The sequence below is a fragment of the Ictidomys tridecemlineatus genome, chromosome 16, assembly GCF_052094955.1.
Source record: "Ictidomys tridecemlineatus isolate mIctTri1 chromosome 16, mIctTri1.hap1, whole genome shotgun sequence".
NCBI lineage: Eukaryota > Metazoa > Chordata > Mammalia > Rodentia > Sciuridae > Ictidomys > Ictidomys tridecemlineatus.
In genome coordinates, this window is record NC_135492.1 from 50,143,438 (window position 1) to 50,160,222 (window position 16,785).

The following is a 16,785-nucleotide window of genomic DNA, read 5'->3' on the forward strand; positions in this document are numbered from 1 at the left end:
CAGATGATATTTTGGGAAAGATTGTGCTCTGTGTCCTGCTTCTTGGATCTTTCTGCCTATCCCAGCTTAACACCCCCCCCCCCCACACACACACACAGTAGTCTAGAAGTGCAAGTGCTGGATCCTTGCTTGGGAAGAGGAAGGTCAGTGGTACTTTATACACTCAGATCTGGACAAACAACACTGGCCTCTCCTGAATGAGGCAGGGGTAGGGAAAGACAGCCTTTTTCTACTGAATGAGATTACAGCTGCAAAATTACAGCAAAATTCAGTCACCAAATAGAATCGCTTCTTATCCTCTCCATTACCACCAATTTATAATAGGAATTCTTTATTGTATAATTATGTTTTTATAGAAACAATAGCCTTGAATAAGAGTTTGATATGAAACATTCTTTCTTAAACACATGAAGGGAAGTGTGTCTGAGCCCAAAAGAGCCTCGACCCAAACTCTTTGGCAAAGAATAGAAACCACAGTTGTAATCATCTCTTTTAGAACCTTGGAGAGCAGTGTACTAAAGAAATATTTCAAAAGGAGTTGATTAATGAACTAGTTTCCCTATCATTGGTGAGAACCATGTAAATTTGTATAGTTCAATCATGCTCAATGAAACTCGGTGTAATAAAATTGGGAATTTAAGTGTGTTTTCTTTTCAAATAAATAGACAATGGATCGTATTCTCTTGGTGTGTTGTACACATCATACACTGTAACTCGAAATAACATGCTAATGTTTTTCTTTTTCTTTTTTCTTTTTTCTGTACTGAGTAGAATTGCTAAGGAACCATCCAGCAAGAAAGGTACAGCAATGAGCTAGGATTTATGAAAGGACATTAGGCAGGTTCAAATCATGAGAGCTCAAATTTATAAGACAATAGCACAAATTTGAATAAAGCCACAAAGTCTCATGAAAACATGTTAATCTGCAAAAACTTTCACCCATCTCCTCTCAGACTGTTTTTCACACAAGGCACTGCTTATTTTCTGCAGTGTAACTGTGAATGGATTAACCTCTTCATTCAATTGTAAACATTTCAACCACCAGAAATATAGCCATTATGGGCTGGGGTTATAGCTCAGTGGTAGAGCACTGATCTAGTGTGTGTGATGCACTGGGTTCAGTTCTCAGCACCACATAAAAATAAATAAATAAATAACCAGGAAAGAAATAAACAACTAGGAAAGAAAAAGGAAATACTGCCATTAGATTAAAAATGTGAACATAAAATAGCATGCATTATGAGAAGTTCTCCTATGTCTGTTTACTGAAATGCAGTATAGATTGAATATTAATCAGTCCAGTAGAATAGATCAGACTTTTCATCAACATCTGCTATTACTTTACTGAAGCAAAGGAAAATTCAGTTATTTCCCTGTGTATGAAAACCCTTCTATAAACAGATGTGTATGGGGCATGAGCTTTTTTTTTCTTTTCCTTTACAAGTTGTAATTAAAGGATTTATGTAATTCTTGGTACAGATTCGTCACACTCTGAAACGTCTCTGTCATTCCAGGAAGGAGCACAGTGTTGTTTGAATATTTATTTTTAGGCTCTGTGAAGCTTAACTGGTCCTTTTCAGTTCTGATTGCCTCATTATCAAATGCTCTTCCCCATGTGGTTTCTCTGTTTTTGGACAAAGTAGGAAGTGCAGGCTGGGGAAAAACATACCTTGAACTATTAATTTAGCAACTTGAAGCATTACCTCTTTCTATTGTCCAGGTGTGTGCCAGGCTGTAGCATCTTTTTCTTTTTTTGTAATTTTTTTTTCTTGTTATGTGGTGCTGAAGATAGAACCCAGGGCCTCACACATACTTGGCAAGTTCTCTACCATGGAGCCATGACCAGTCCAGCTCTTCTTTTTCTTTTAACCTAATTTTTGAGTAACATTTCTGGGTGTAGGAAACAGATAAAGTGATTATTCCCAGTAAGCATTTTATTTTCCTTTCTCATCCTAAATATGCTATATTGCTTCCCCCCATTTTTCTAAGTTGTTGCCTACAGTACAACTTTTACCTGCAGATGGCAGATAAGCACTAGAGGCATATTTTTCTAACCTAGGATGTTTGGAGTTATGCTCAATTACTAGTTCCTTCCCATCTTGATTCATGAACTCAAAGGTCTTTGGGTTGGCTTTTCTGTGATATCATATATATAACCTACATATAATATATTTTACAATATAATCTATATCTAATACATATCACATATATAACATAAATATGTAAAATATATGACATCCAATTAGGAACTGTGTGTGTATGTATATATGTATATATGAGGAGTGTAATATATCTGTATATATTCTACCCCTTGGTTCATAATTAAAATACTGAAGTGACAAGTATAAGTACTTCAAAATATGACCTTATTTGGAAACAGGATCATTGCCAAAGTAATTAGTGAAGATATGATCATTAGGGTGCACCTGAATCCATTGGGACTGGTGTGATTATAAAAGGGGGAAGGGTATGGAGGGAAGATAGCCTGAAGAGACGCAGAGAAGCTGGCTGTCTCCAAGCCCAGGAGATAGATCTAGAACAGATCTTCCTTCCTGGCCCTTAGAAGAAATCCACCCTGCTGATACCTGGATTTCAGATTTTCATCCTCCAGAACTGTAATCCATTCTTGATACAGACTCTAGCTTTGTGCTACTTTGTTTTGGTAGCCCTAACAGATTACTGAACGCTCTTTGGCAATTTCTCCCCAGCCTTCTCTGTTCCCAGTCAAGAGCTGTGGAGTGTTCTGGGAACACTTCCAGTCTGTGTAGCCAAAGCAGGCTCTGGAGGATATAAGTAAGAGCAGGCAGCAGACAGGGAGTGGACAACTGTGTCCACCATGGCCAGCTTTCAACATGCCTTGAGTGTCTGACATTCAAATAAGGCTAAAGAAATGAGTCTTTCCAAGATTGAACACTTTATCATTCCCTAACTTTGGAAGAATATAAGCAAATAAGAATATAAGCGTCATCTCCTCCTCTTCCCCTTCCTCCTCCTCCTCCTCCTCCTCCTCCTCCTCCTCCTCTTCCTCCTCCTCCTCCTCCCTCTTCCTCCTCCTCTTCCTCCTCTTGAGATTTTCTGACTTTATACCACTAATGCCAAAAATGTTGATGTCATATGATTTTAAAATATTTCTGCATTTAAGAATTATTTGGGGTGGAATGGTTGGGTCTGGAGTACAGATCTCGTTCTCTTTGGCAGAATATTTATTTTGAGCTCTTTAACTCAAGCTAGTGCTCCTTCTGTTTAGTTTTGACATCTGTATTCCATTCTAGAACCACGTTCTGGAGAAAAATCATCTTCAGTAACATTACCTTGCCTTTTAGAATTTGTCCTCTTCTTTGCAAAATGCACGGTTGTTTTCTTCTGATGCAGTTAGAATGTAAATCGGCAAGGGAAAGTAAGATGGGCTGTCTGTTTCCCTAGGAATTTCAGAGATGACATCACTTGTCTTTTAGGAATTCTATTTATTTTAGTAAAAGCTTTGCTACAGCCTGAAATCCCTTGTCTACATCTCTGTCAGTCTTCATGAAAATTGTACGGCATGTGACCATTAGAATTGATTGGCCACAGTTTGATCTTTTACATGGCATTACCTCAGGAGCCCATAAAGCTTGTACTTGCATTCAAAGGCAGTTATTCCTAGTTGCTTGTGGGTGTTTGGGGAAAAAAATATCACCTTAGGATTGGATTTGGGGACTTATTAGTCCTGTTTGGAAATGTTATATACCCTTTATTTTCGGTCGTAAACTTAAAATGGAGCTTTGGAGCCAGGCTGGCATATCAAAAAAAAATGCCCCTGTCACAAAAAGTGACACTTAGTATCCATCTGAATGTTGCGTGGTATCCCTTTGGTTAGTCAGGGGGCCCCTTCAGTCCTCACTCACACTCCTTTTTGCTGGTTATGAATATGTGTGTGAATTGCCAAGATTCTCCCCTTTTGAGGATCAAAATTCATTCTGAAGAAAATATTGGACGATTTCTTTCAGATTAGTGAAGATTTCAGAATGTATTCTCTTTAAGTTTATATTGCTGACAAGAGACTAGAACATTATGCCCCAGCATCTCTGAACACCTATTTTATTCTGGTTCTCGCAAGACTGAGTGGCTTTTGTCTTTTTTTCTGAGCATAAAGCATGGACTAGCCTGACACCTTTGATTATTAATTTGTACTTACTTTTTAAGATTCATTGGAGGCTCCCAAGTGCTTGCAGATAGCCTGAGAGCCTCCAGGAGCTGTAAATTTCAGAGTTGGTGGATATGTGCCTCATGGGCTGTTAACTTCAGTGTCATTGGGAAACGCTGGCTTTGAAGACGCAGGCTGATGGCTAATTTTCCCCTCTAACTGTATTTAGTGTGGTGTGTATTAGTGGAAAGGGAAACAAACCAGGAATGTGAACCCTGGGACTGATTCCACATATCTCATCAAAAATCTGTTACCATGTTCGGGCTGTTTAATCTCTGTGTCCCACTTCTGTGGAGGCCAAACTACATATAAGGTAGGAAGTTAAGTCCAGGAATTAAAATCTTAGCTTTATCAATGACCAGGTTAAAAATAATATCTGTGTTTTGTAGAATTATTGTGTTTCATTTATCTTATTTGGTTCAATAGTAGAAAAATGTTGACTATCTACCATGCTCTAAGAGCTGGGGATACTCCGAGGAATGAGAGCAATAAATAACATGTATTCGCCTGCCCCTCAACTTATGCCATATGGGATTATGTCCTGATAAACCCATTGTGAGTTGAAAGTACTATGAATCACAACTAGATTCACCTCATTTACCTAGCATTCTGGCTTAGCAATAGGTGCACTGTGGAACAGACTGTCAGCTGCTTCCTCTTGTGATCCTGGGGATTATGGGGCTTTCTATGGCTGCTCGGCGTCGTCATGAGAGAGGGTTGCTTCACACATCCCTGGCCATGGAAAGAATGGAATTTATAGTTCCAAGCATGCTTTCTGCTGAACGCACACTGCTTTGACACCAGTGTAAAGTTGAAAGCTGTCAAATTGAGGTATTGTAAGACAGCACCATCGGTACCCATGTGTATGGTGTTTGTATGTGGAGATTCAGCAGAACCATGAGTTGGATTTGGATGTGTGACCAGTGGAAACGCATGAGTAATGACTTCAGATAGGGATTGTCATGTTTTAGTAGAGAAGATGACATTTATGCTAAATTCTGAAGGATTAAAAAGAAAGAAACCACCCATGCGAGCTCAGAGGTGTCAAGAAAGTCAGTGTGACTGAGGAGGAGAAACACAGACAGCATGGCCCGGGTTGCCCTGGTCAGGGAGGCAAAGAGAGTGGTTGCTTAGAATGGGGCCACACCTGGAGAACACTCTACAAAGATTAGCAAATTAGCTCTTGTCACAATTCTCTCAGAAGGGTCTCAGAAACCATGTTTCCCGTTACTTTACCTCTTGATCTAAAATTAATAGTGATATCTGGAGGAGAAATGGAGCATTACTTGAGATGTGACTTTTATTAGATGATGACAAGGTGAACATTGGGATTTTTATTGTGGTCACTTGTAAAAAAAGTTTTTATATATGTGTGTGTGTGTGTGTGTGTGTGTATGTGTGTGTATGTGTGTATGTATGTATATATATATATATATATATATTTGTTTCCAGATTGAACCCAGGGGTGCTCTACCACTGATTCACATTCCCAGCCCATTTTATTTTACTTTTCGTTTTGAAAGAGGTTCTTGCTAAGTTGCTGAGACAGGCTTTGAACTTGTGATTCTCCTGCCTCAGCCTCCCACATTTGGGATTAGAGGCATATGCCATCATGCCTCGTTCAGAAAAATAAATAAATAAATAAATAAAAAACAGCTTTGTCTCGTTCATTTAAAACACCCTTTCTTATCTGTCCTTCATTTTTCTCCTGTTGATTTCTTTTCCTATCTTATCTATCATTTCCAATTTTTCGCATTATGTCAATCGGCTGTTGCTGTAAATCTAACATTTATGAACGTTTGTCAAAAAGATAATTCCATGCCATCTCATAAATGAATGAAATATATAAATCAGAAGTTATCATGATAGGAGAATGTTCAGAAAAAGCTGCCATGTTCAATGTATTTACAAACAGACATCAGTAGCATTTTCAATTAAATTGACAAACTCTGTGAAAAGAATTAACTCGTGTATTTTTCTTGTCTATGTGGTAAGCTGGTTGAGGGTGGAGAAACTGAGAAAACGACAGTAGCAGTCCTTTTCCATTAGTGGGTATTTTAAAATCCATTTCTTCTGAAGTGCATTGTTTCATATGTGGGAAAAGTGAGCGATTTTTCCTTGTCTCATTTTCCTTCATGGTCAAGGTCAAGTACAGGGGCTCTGGAAGCTAGCCAGCTGCCTTCTGCAGGTAGGGTACACACGTGGGAATCCATGTGTGGTGGGGTCACAGGGAAGAGTGCTCTGAGATAGCTGGACTTTGAAACCTGCCCTCAGTTCTGATAGCCACTTTGAGTCAGTGGGGAGGAGCCCAGACCACCCTGAACTTGGATAAGTTGCTAAAAGGACTGATGGGATGCACTGAAAGCTATTATGCTCACAATTATACAGGGAAATGATCTATACTAAAATTAGCCCAAGGAAGAGACACACAGGGCAGGGCCTAGAGAATGCACATTGCTAGCCTTGTGTCATCCTCAGGACCTGTTACCCTCCCTGCACTGATGTGTGACAATACACCAGCTGTTTCACCATCCAGGAAAGCTTGCTGAGCTTGATGTTCCCGGTATTCAGTGGGGCTGTGCTATGGGGGTATCACAGATGGATTGCACAGTGGTTGAACTCAGTCTTCAGTGCAGTAGATACCCTGGGATCCCCAGTCTCTGTCCATAAACAGAAGACTGGCATGTCTAGGTAACCAATCCTCCTCCCAAGACTACTGCTGGGTTTAGCTGGTCCCAGCATAAGACCCAGTGTGGCCATCCCTGCTTTAAACAAAGATGCCAATCAAATGTGACATAAATTACCTCCTTGAAGTCAAGGCCAAAAACCTGAGTTAGGGCAAGGCCACATTCTTTATGCAAAAGGCAAGAAGATGTCTTTGCATGAACCGGGGAATCAGTTTATTTTAGAGTGTATAGCACATTCTGAAGTGCTGTGTGAATTTGCTCACACCACCTAAGCATTCTTAGGCTCCACATCCTTTATCTGTGCCTTGGAATAATTGTGGCACTAACTTCAAGGAACGTGCTCAAGACTGGAGGACAGATCTGGATATCTGTTGCTCTTTTCAGAATATCTTGGATTATTCTGATTATCATATTGTCACCTTATCATGGATGTGGTGGTGATAAGTATTTTTATTCATGTTTCTGCTGTTTGAAGTAGTACAAATATAAGTTCATAGTTCTGGGGCCTTTGAGGCTGTTGATCTCATTTTCTTTGTCTCACTATTCATGGGCCTTCCTTCTCTGTTACTGTTTACTCATTTTATTCACTCTCTGCTTCAATATAAACTCCTCTGCGATTTTGCTGAGCATTCCAAGAAAGGAAAGTAAAAAGCATTTTTTTTCCTTTTCGCCTGTGAATTTGTTTGTTTTCAGAAATGTTCTGGTGATGATTATACAACTGCCGTAGCATAAGCATTTGGTGAAGGCAATATCTCGTTCCTCTGCAAACTCAGTACAGTGGAGACATGTTTGGTTCTTGTGTTTATGTGGAAATTCTCTTGAGGATGTTCAAATTCTCCTTATTGTAGTAGGAACTGTTTTTGAAAGGCGTTTGCTTAGTGTTATATCCTTTTGTTTAACTTGCTAGTAATGAAATGGAAATCCCACCACATATTAGTTTTCATTCAGTACGGCAAAAATAACATGGTCAACCTCAAGATTTGCATGACCAGCAGATTATATAAGAAAAATGATACCCAAGTGTCCAAATGATTTCGAACTTTTTTTTTTTACAAGGAGGGTTATACAGAGTCTTGTAATGGTATATTCCCCAAAGAACACTTAGATATAGTTTCTTGTTATAAAAAGTAATTGCTACAGCCTTATTTACAGTTTGAAGTCATATTATTAATATGTTGATGTTTTCAACATGCATTTTTTTCTTGGACGTGTCTCTGCACTGTTAAGAGGGTTTATCTGAGGCTCCTTAACAAACCAGTACCTGCAGAGCATGGGACTCTGGGTGCAGACAGAAACTGCCTGATTTTTTGGTTTTGAAGAGCAAGCACCAGTTGCTGGTCTTCTTCAATTCCAGGATACAGCCTTCCAATACCTTCTACTTATTACTGTGATTATTTTCATTTCTCCCACCCACATAGGTGAGCTTCTCCTGCAAGGCCCTGTCTTTATCAAAGAGCCCAGCAACAGCATTTTCCCTGTTGGTTCAGAGGATACAAAAATAACTTTAAATTGTGAAGCAAGAGGCAACCCATCACCTCATTACAGGTACGGTGAAAAGTTTCAAAATGCAAATGAAAAACAAATGTGGCAATTGTGAATTTTGTTGCTTGCATGTATTTATGCTGTGAGTCGGAAGTAGTATGGGAAGCTGCAATTGTATGACATGTTTCACGCGTCTGATTACATGAACATTTGAATCCATATGTGTGTAATTTGATTGTTCACCTTATGGTAAGATTTATCAATTGAAGAACACAGTAGGACCTCTTAAACATGCAGTGCTTCTTCATTTATTTATAGTGCAATTTAATTTATAAGCTTGAATTTCTATGTCATCATTAGGAACACATCTGTTTTGGGAGTAAAATTCAGTTTTAAAGATAATTTGAAATCATAGTTAAAAAATATTTCAGTATCCCTCCTTCCACCATTTTATTGGGCATAGATTTGGAGATATATTCAATGAGAAAGAATAAATATGTAGTTAATAAACCATTTTAATTATTCATGGAGAGTAAGTATATTCTATTTGTTAGTTTTTATCATGTTAAAATCTACATTTAAAAGACATAAATAGGGGCTGGGGCTGTAGCTCAGTGGTAAAGCGCCCGCCTCGCACATGTGAGGCACTGGGTTTGATCCTCAGCACCACATAAAAATAAATAAAGATATTGTGTCCAACTACAACTAAAAAATTTTTAAAAATTAAAAAAATAAAAGACAATAACTTCACTGGAAACCTTCAAGCATCACAGAAAGGTAAAAGGGAAGACAAAAAGAGAATTGATTATCATCACCTTAAGATAAAAATATTAGCATTTTGGAGATGATGGTGGGTTATTTGGATGGAATGGATATATTCTTGACTAAATGACAAAAGATAATTGATTTTTACTTTTCGTGGGACCTAAGGAAACCCACTTAAATGAAGAAATTGATTATTTATAAAGAGAATGTTACAACTTTGATGTAAGGAACTGCAAAATACAACCAGGATGTCTTAGGGGCAGGTACTGGAGGTGCTACCAGTGTCCCCTTCAAAACTATTCTTTTGATGGGTACTCCCCACCCCAGAACAAGCAGAGCAAGCCGACTTAATCCTGTATGGGTAAAGCTCTGGAGGTTTACAGGAGTCCTCTAGATCTCATGGAACTTCTGCTGCTCATTGTTAAATTGGGTCAGGAATGGGTGAGAAGGTTGCTTCTGGAATTAATCAAGGTCAGTTTCCTTCTGAAATATTCAACAGCATACTTAATGAGCATCTCCTGTGTATTTCCAACAAAGTAAACCTTAGAATTCCAGGTTACTAGTCTGAATTGGCAAAGGTGAGAGAAAGGTTTTCCTATGATTCTGCTTCTCCCTAGAGAAATAAGAAAAGAGGAGCTGATGAGAGAGAGATAGAGATAGAGATAGAGATAGATAGATAGATAGAGAGAGAGAGAGAGAGAGAGAGAGAGAGAGGAAGAAATAAACCATATTTTAGAGCTAGTTAAATTAAGCAGATGTATGCCCATATTACATTGGTAAATATTTCTTCTTTTTGTAGAAGGTGAACAGATTGATTTAACAAAACACTGTCCTGGAAATATTTTCTCCAGCATTTTTCTAAGGCATTCTGATACCTTCAAATGCATATTTGTTTTTTTCTTTTCAATGGAAAATTGTTCTCATAGATGTGACTCTAAATATGATAAAGGACCCGTGCGAATGACTCAGGTATGAGTGCTTGTTCACTTGTCACTAAAACTGCATTTCATGACATTCATCTTATGAACATTTGGGGGATAAATGGGTTCAGCTGAAAAACTGACAGGGTACAAGACTTAATCATATAAGAATGCTTTTCTAATGAGTGGACTAATTGTGTGTGAATAGTTTGAGCAGCTAGCCAGATGTCTTGAGCTTAGAAATCTAGAAATAGCTTTCTTTCGTTGTGATGGTGTGTGTGCAGACCAGGTATTTATTGTCGCACATGGTGTGGGTGTTCAAATGCATTGCTTGGGTGTGTAAAATGTTGATGAAGAGGTTTTACATGTGCACACTTCCGTGTCATCATACATCCTGGGATAACATCTTGACATCCATCTGTTTTAATTTAAACAAAATCTGTAACTGAGGCTAGAGTACATGTGACTCAGATTGATTTTTTCATTTTAAGTCTGATTAATGAGGAAATTTAACATTCTGGGTGTTTTAAAAACCATCCACTTGTAGCCAAACAGAGTGGACGCTGTCAATTGTAGTTTTAAAGGTTTTCTTGTTAAGATGTCTAACCGATGTAAAATTTGATTTAAACTAAAGCAGTATGATCACTAGAAACTGAGACCTTGAAAGCACAAGCAAAACTCTTTTCATTCTGATAGATGTTAGGCTTTCTTAGAACAGAAAACAACTCTTTGCTATTCATGTTACCTTTATAAGAGATAGATAGTGTCAGTGCAGTAAGGCAGTAAGTGGGTATAGAATATGGTTGTATTGTAGCTTTATCTATTTAGATGACACCTTTGTTTTTGGCTAGCTTTTTATTTTATTTTATTTTATTTTTTTAACTTTTCCATTTAAGAGTCAAGTAGGTAGTATTCTATATTACTTTTTTTAACTTTTCCATTTAATAGTCATCTAGGTAGTATTCTATATTACTTTTTTTAACTTTTCCATTTAATAGTCATCTAGGTAGTATTCTAGATTATGTTTACATTTTCCAAAAGAAGATATACTTGTTTATTCATATTTTTTACTATCCTTCAGATAAATAGTATAAACATATAATAGCAAATAACCTAAGAAAGAAGAATATGAGGAATTTTTTATGAAGTCAGAGAAAGGATTTTTTTTATATTTGTTTATAAAAATAAACAGAGAGAAATATAAAAAGATGGATAGGTAGCCATCCCAGGAGGGAACTTAGGGATTCACATGAAAGCATTTCTTAAAAGCAATTCAAACATGCTTCCAAAGATTCAGAATAAAGTTTAAGAGTCTTACAAAAGAACATCCTTTGAAAATCCAGAGCCCGTCTTAGAGACTGAGGCTGACTTGTCTCATGAGAGATCTTGTCTTTTTTATTTTCCCATTGGGCAAAAAGAACTCTTAATTGGCTATATTAGAAATCTAAAAGTTCAGAAATTCTCAAGAGAAATGACTCATCTTAGGGTTTAATTGAGAATTTTATTCCTTCTCTCACATTTCTCTGCCTGAGCCCAAAAGCCTGTATTTAAAGGTTAATTAATGTTCAGTCTCATAGAAACTGCTGGGGGTGCTGAAAGAGGTTACCCTGAGGAAGGATGAATACTTTTTCTAAAAAGAATTTTTCTCCTACTTTGCAGGGGATTAGAAATGCCTGGCCTTTGTTGAAAGACCCCAAATGGAAGGATCTGTGGTTCCTTCTGCTGATGCTGTTCAGCATGTAGAGGGACCTCACATTTCATCTGAGCTGGGGTAGAATACATAAGTACCAATCAGGGAGCAGGAGAGTCATAAATGTGAATGAGGTTGGCCCGCCTGAAGGATAGACAAGCTGTGCAGATAGGAAATGCCCACGTTCAGTCACAAGCCTGTCCTGTGGTCCTGCTGCTTCTCAGAAATGGCCCCTTGCTACCATCCAGAGACTCTCAGCTTTTAGTGTTAACTCTGCTTTTCTATTTAGATATAAAATACAATGAAGGAAATAAGTCCTAAGGTTTAATGTGGCTCAGATGGGTTCCAAGCTTTCCAATTTTAGTGTAACATAAGACTTTGGTGCTTTCTGTCCACTATGATGTTCCATAGCCACATGTGGCCCTTTTAGACTTTTAGTTTTTAATAAGTTGTATTAAAATTAATTAAAAACTCACTTCGTCAGTCACAGCAACCTTGTTTGAGGTGATTGGTAGGTATACATGGCTCATAGCTATCCTATTGGATGGCACAGATAGACATGTCTAATACTTCTAGAATGTTCTATTAGACACTGCTGCCCTAGATCAACCTCTGGACGCATAGCACTTCCCTTCAAATATTCTTCCATTTTTTTCTCTCTATAAAAAAGTGACCAGAATCTCACTTTTTTATAGAGAGAAAATGGAAAAGTTAAAAAAATAAAATAAAAGTAAGTAAACTGTTTTATTAAGTGCAGAGTGAAGAATCTTAGATAGTCAAGTTGTAAGAGCAAAATATGGCTGCAAATTGAGATATTTTCTGGCCTCAGTTTTCTTAAACATGGTTCATATCCTGGAATCACATCCTACACAAGTTTAAATTGGTAAGAGTCAACTAAAACAATTCAGTATAACAAGAAAAATAAAAAGAATACATCAATTTCTGCTTACCATGTGTTATTCCAAGAGTGGATGGAAGGAACCAGGAATGGATGGAAGGAAGGGAGGTCTGAATTTATTTCTTTTATACACACACCCACACATATACACACAGAGTACTATACATTGTACTTTATATTTCATTCTCTTTTATCTGTGTACTATGTTGATACTATAAATTCTACATATGTGTTATATGTATTTCATATATAGAATATATAGTACATACTTGCTGTATAATACATGTAACATATATGGCTTATATGCTACCTAGTGTGTTTCAAGTATCATAACATCACATAATATTGAGTAACATTTTTAAACATAATTTTGATTACTGGCCAACTTGTTCTTACATTTTTTTTATCACCATGTAAGATCTGCTATCACAGTTATTTTACTTTTATGGCCCCAGGCAAATAACAGCTATTGCTCCTGAAAATTCTCTTAGCCCTTAATGAAACATAATCCTTTCAGTCAGCTCTCAGTCCAGTTCTCTGCCTCATCCTGAGGCTCATCTTATTTCAGTATCCCGACTTCTCCAGCTTCTGAACACCATCCTCACACTCCCAAACAGCCACTGAGAGCAAAGAAACATTGACACGACTGGGATGATTGTAAAAAATAAACAGTATTTATAGTTCCTGAGGCAAACAGCAGATGACAACCCGTATGGGGAGGGTGTTTCAAACTCAGCTGCAGTGTCGTCTCTTCCAGAAAGCCTTAGTGCCTCAGCTCTGGATGACCTGCCCAAGCACAGGCCTGGCCATTGCACCCCATGCTACCAGTATTGAAACAAGCTCTGCCATGACCAGATAGGCCGTAACTCTCCTAAAGGTAATGTCAGTGCGCCCCTCATCCTTATGTTACAAGTACTTTCAATAGAGACTGCTCGATCCATAGCATAGAAAAAAAAAATAAGGACTTGGGGACTGGACCATATTTCAGGAGTCAAGAATGTCCTGGAGGATCAGAAGGTCAGAAGTACTGAATAGTTTATTCTGGAAGACAGAATTGGGATTGAGTCCTCTCTGATGGCTCATTTCAAGACAGATTTTCTGCAGGTGTCCAAGATCGCTGCCTAGAACTCCAGGTCCCTTACATCCTCCCATAATCTCCACTGGTGAAAGAGGTCATTTTTCCTGTTAGTGTCTTCAAAAGCCCTGGATCATATCAGAAAAATGTGAGACAAAAACACAGCTAATACTGTCAGGAATCAATACCCAGCAGAAATGTAAAGGTTAGGTTTTAGACATTAAAGGTTGTGGTACAATAAATCATGTTATTTTGTTGTTGTTCTTCTTCTTTCTTGTGTTTTTACAGTGGGGTGAGGAGACAGGATATAATCATATCGATCAAACACAAATATCACATTCACAGTCTTTTTGTTACACTTAACATTTTCTCATATAATTTTACTTTATTTTTATCACTGCATCAAATTATATGTAATAGTGGCATTCATTGTTACACACTTCTGAATGCACATGACATCATTTGGTCAATTTAATTCCTCAGTACCTCCCCTCTCCTCTAACCCCTCCCTTTCTCTTCTAAGCCAACAGATAAGGCCTGAGGCATGGAAGGTTCTGATGGGCAGGACCAGAGTCATTTAAGGAGAGGCATTTTCAAAGAACTGTGAATAAGCTGCTACCAAGCAAAGATAAAAATGAATGCAGTTGGCAAAAAGAGCAATCGTTTTCAGGAACTCTGCTTGGAATCATTTAAAGACGATCCTTGATAGATTTGCATTAGGTTATAACCATGTAAAGTGAAAGTTGTTTTTCATATAGTGTAGCTGCATGAAATATTTATACATATGTGTATATATACATAATATATATACACACATAATATATTATATATATATACACACAAACACATATGTGTGTATACATAATAATTTTACAAAATTTATCAGTCAGTGAGAAATGAGAATAAATTTCATAAAACAGATTTTAAAAAAAACACAGCATTGCAACTTAACTCATTTATATCTTCAGCAATTAGTGCTGAAGCCTAACTAGTTATTTTTGGATAAAGTATTGAATATGCAAATTCAGACATTTATTCTTTCAAGGGCTGCAATTATTCTCATCACTTCAGTAAACATATTAACAAACATTGCATTTGAACACAAATGCATTTGCTTATTAACTTGAAAGCTGCATCTAAAACCACAAATTGCTTCTGTGATTAAATTCCTAATTTTCCTGTCAAACCCCAACTAAAGTATTGCCTGTTGATTGAAAGAATGTTAAGGGTGGGCATATTTCCACAACCCAACCCTAGCTCCCCAAAGACTTTAAGTGTTATTTACTTCTTTTTGCTTTGTTTTGTCTTGAGGTCTAAAATGTGAGATTTGTTTTTCTTCATAATGCTATTTCTCCTTCCATCTTCCTGACCAGCTTTTGTGTGGTAGAATAGATATCCTGAAGGACAATAACTTTATACAATCAACCGTGAGTTGAATCACATCTTGAGGTTATTTTTTAAACCACCCGAAGTCATTCAATTTATTTTCAGTTTTGTTCATTTCAGTTTCAAAGGGTGATGTTCCCTAATTGTGTTTCACCAAGTTCAAGTGAAAAGACTCACTTTAGAACTTGGTGACTTAAATAATACTGACAACAAAATATATCTGTGTTTGTATTCACTGTTGTTATTCCATACTAGTGTGGTTTTGTGTAAGAGATTGTCATATCTAATTACAACTGAATGGTGAATAATTAATAACTAGTCAGGTAAGTGAAATTCCCCATTTTGATATTATTTATTGACTGGATGACTTCAGTGAGTAAAGACTGTGTGAAATTAGTTATGCCTAGGGTAGAGGAAAAAGTAATCATCTCATTCAGGAAGCTGATGGTAGAAATCCTGCAGTTATTGAAAATCACCATTCACCGGGACTTATATGAAAAGCCCCTTTAGTTGGCCACGGTGATGTACACCTCTAATCCCAGTGGCTCTGGGCTGAGGCAGGAGGATCACAAGTTCAAAAGAAGCCTCAGCAGTTTAGCAAGGCCCTAAGCAACTCAGCAAGACCCTGTCTCTAAATAAAATATAAAAGAAAGGTCTGGGAAAGTGGCTCAGTTTTTAAGTCCCCAGCGTTCAATCCCTAGTAGCCCCTATTCTAAGATAAGTCCCTTTGAGCTCTGAAAATTTAGACTTTTATGCTGATTGAATTCATTATACATGAATTTGTGTTTACATACACATTCATCCCGTCTCTGTGTGTGTTTCAGCTTGTTCTTTATGTCTGATGGCAGTGATTCGTATACCCTTAGTTTATGTTTTTAGATTATTTCCTGGAAGTAGCAGTTATCATTTTCATCATTTAGGAGTAGTAACTACCAGTTTTGAAATATTTTCTGTGTCAGGCACCTTGTGCTTTATGTTCAGGATTTAAAACCTGTTGGCCCATGGACATGCAGTCATTTAAAAGAAACTGTGTTTGCATTCTCTTTAGGTGGAAATCTGCGTTAGACTTTACCCTTCTATTGTATTAGGCTTGGCCCAGTTTTCTTTTTCACTTCACATTCCCAGTCAGCATCCCACTTACATAGAGGATGTGACAAATGTGAACGTGGACATCATTTGTGTAGGTCCTCCTGTAGACCTGCAGACCAGGATATCTAATGCTAGTACTCCAAGTATTTGCTATCCAGTTATTGATCCAGACACACATTGCCATGGAACCTCCACACAAACCAGTTTACGTGGATGAGAGCTCATAGACTGAGACGCAGTTGCTTGTGAAATATGCACTTGTAGATTCTAAAAGCAAATCCCAATTCATGTACGACAAGCATTTGAACTCTGAAGTCTGACAATGAATTCATAAGATCAATGGAGAGTGTTACATGATGATTATGCGAAGGTGCTTAATCTCATGACATTTACCACTGAACTGAAGCTACAAGGTTAGCCTGCTTCTCTAGTGCAACACAAATGTTATGTGATTGAAATGCTGGTGTGCATAGCCCCAAGAGCCTTTGCTTCTGATCATTGGCTTTAAGCCTTCCTGAATAAAATTTGGGTATGCAAATATATATTTATGAAGTTTTAAATAATTTTCACATTCCAGAAAGATGGCAGTCTGATGGTTAGAGTTCATCCT

At 37.5% G+C, this 16,785-nt stretch overlaps 1 protein-coding gene across 2 annotated transcripts in view; it reads left to right on the top strand.

Annotated features, from left to right (window-relative positions):
• Window positions 1–16,785, top strand: part of Cntn3 (contactin 3) — a 325,624-nt gene that overhangs the window by 101,944 nt on the left and 206,895 nt on the right. For both annotated transcript variants that reach the window (XM_005333886.4, XM_078033577.1), the window contains exon 3: window positions 8,289–8,415. In XM_005333886.4, coding sequence (XP_005333943.1) covers window positions 8,289–8,415 — 127 coding nt within the window. The remainder of the gene's footprint in view (window positions 1–8,288; window positions 8,416–16,785) is intronic.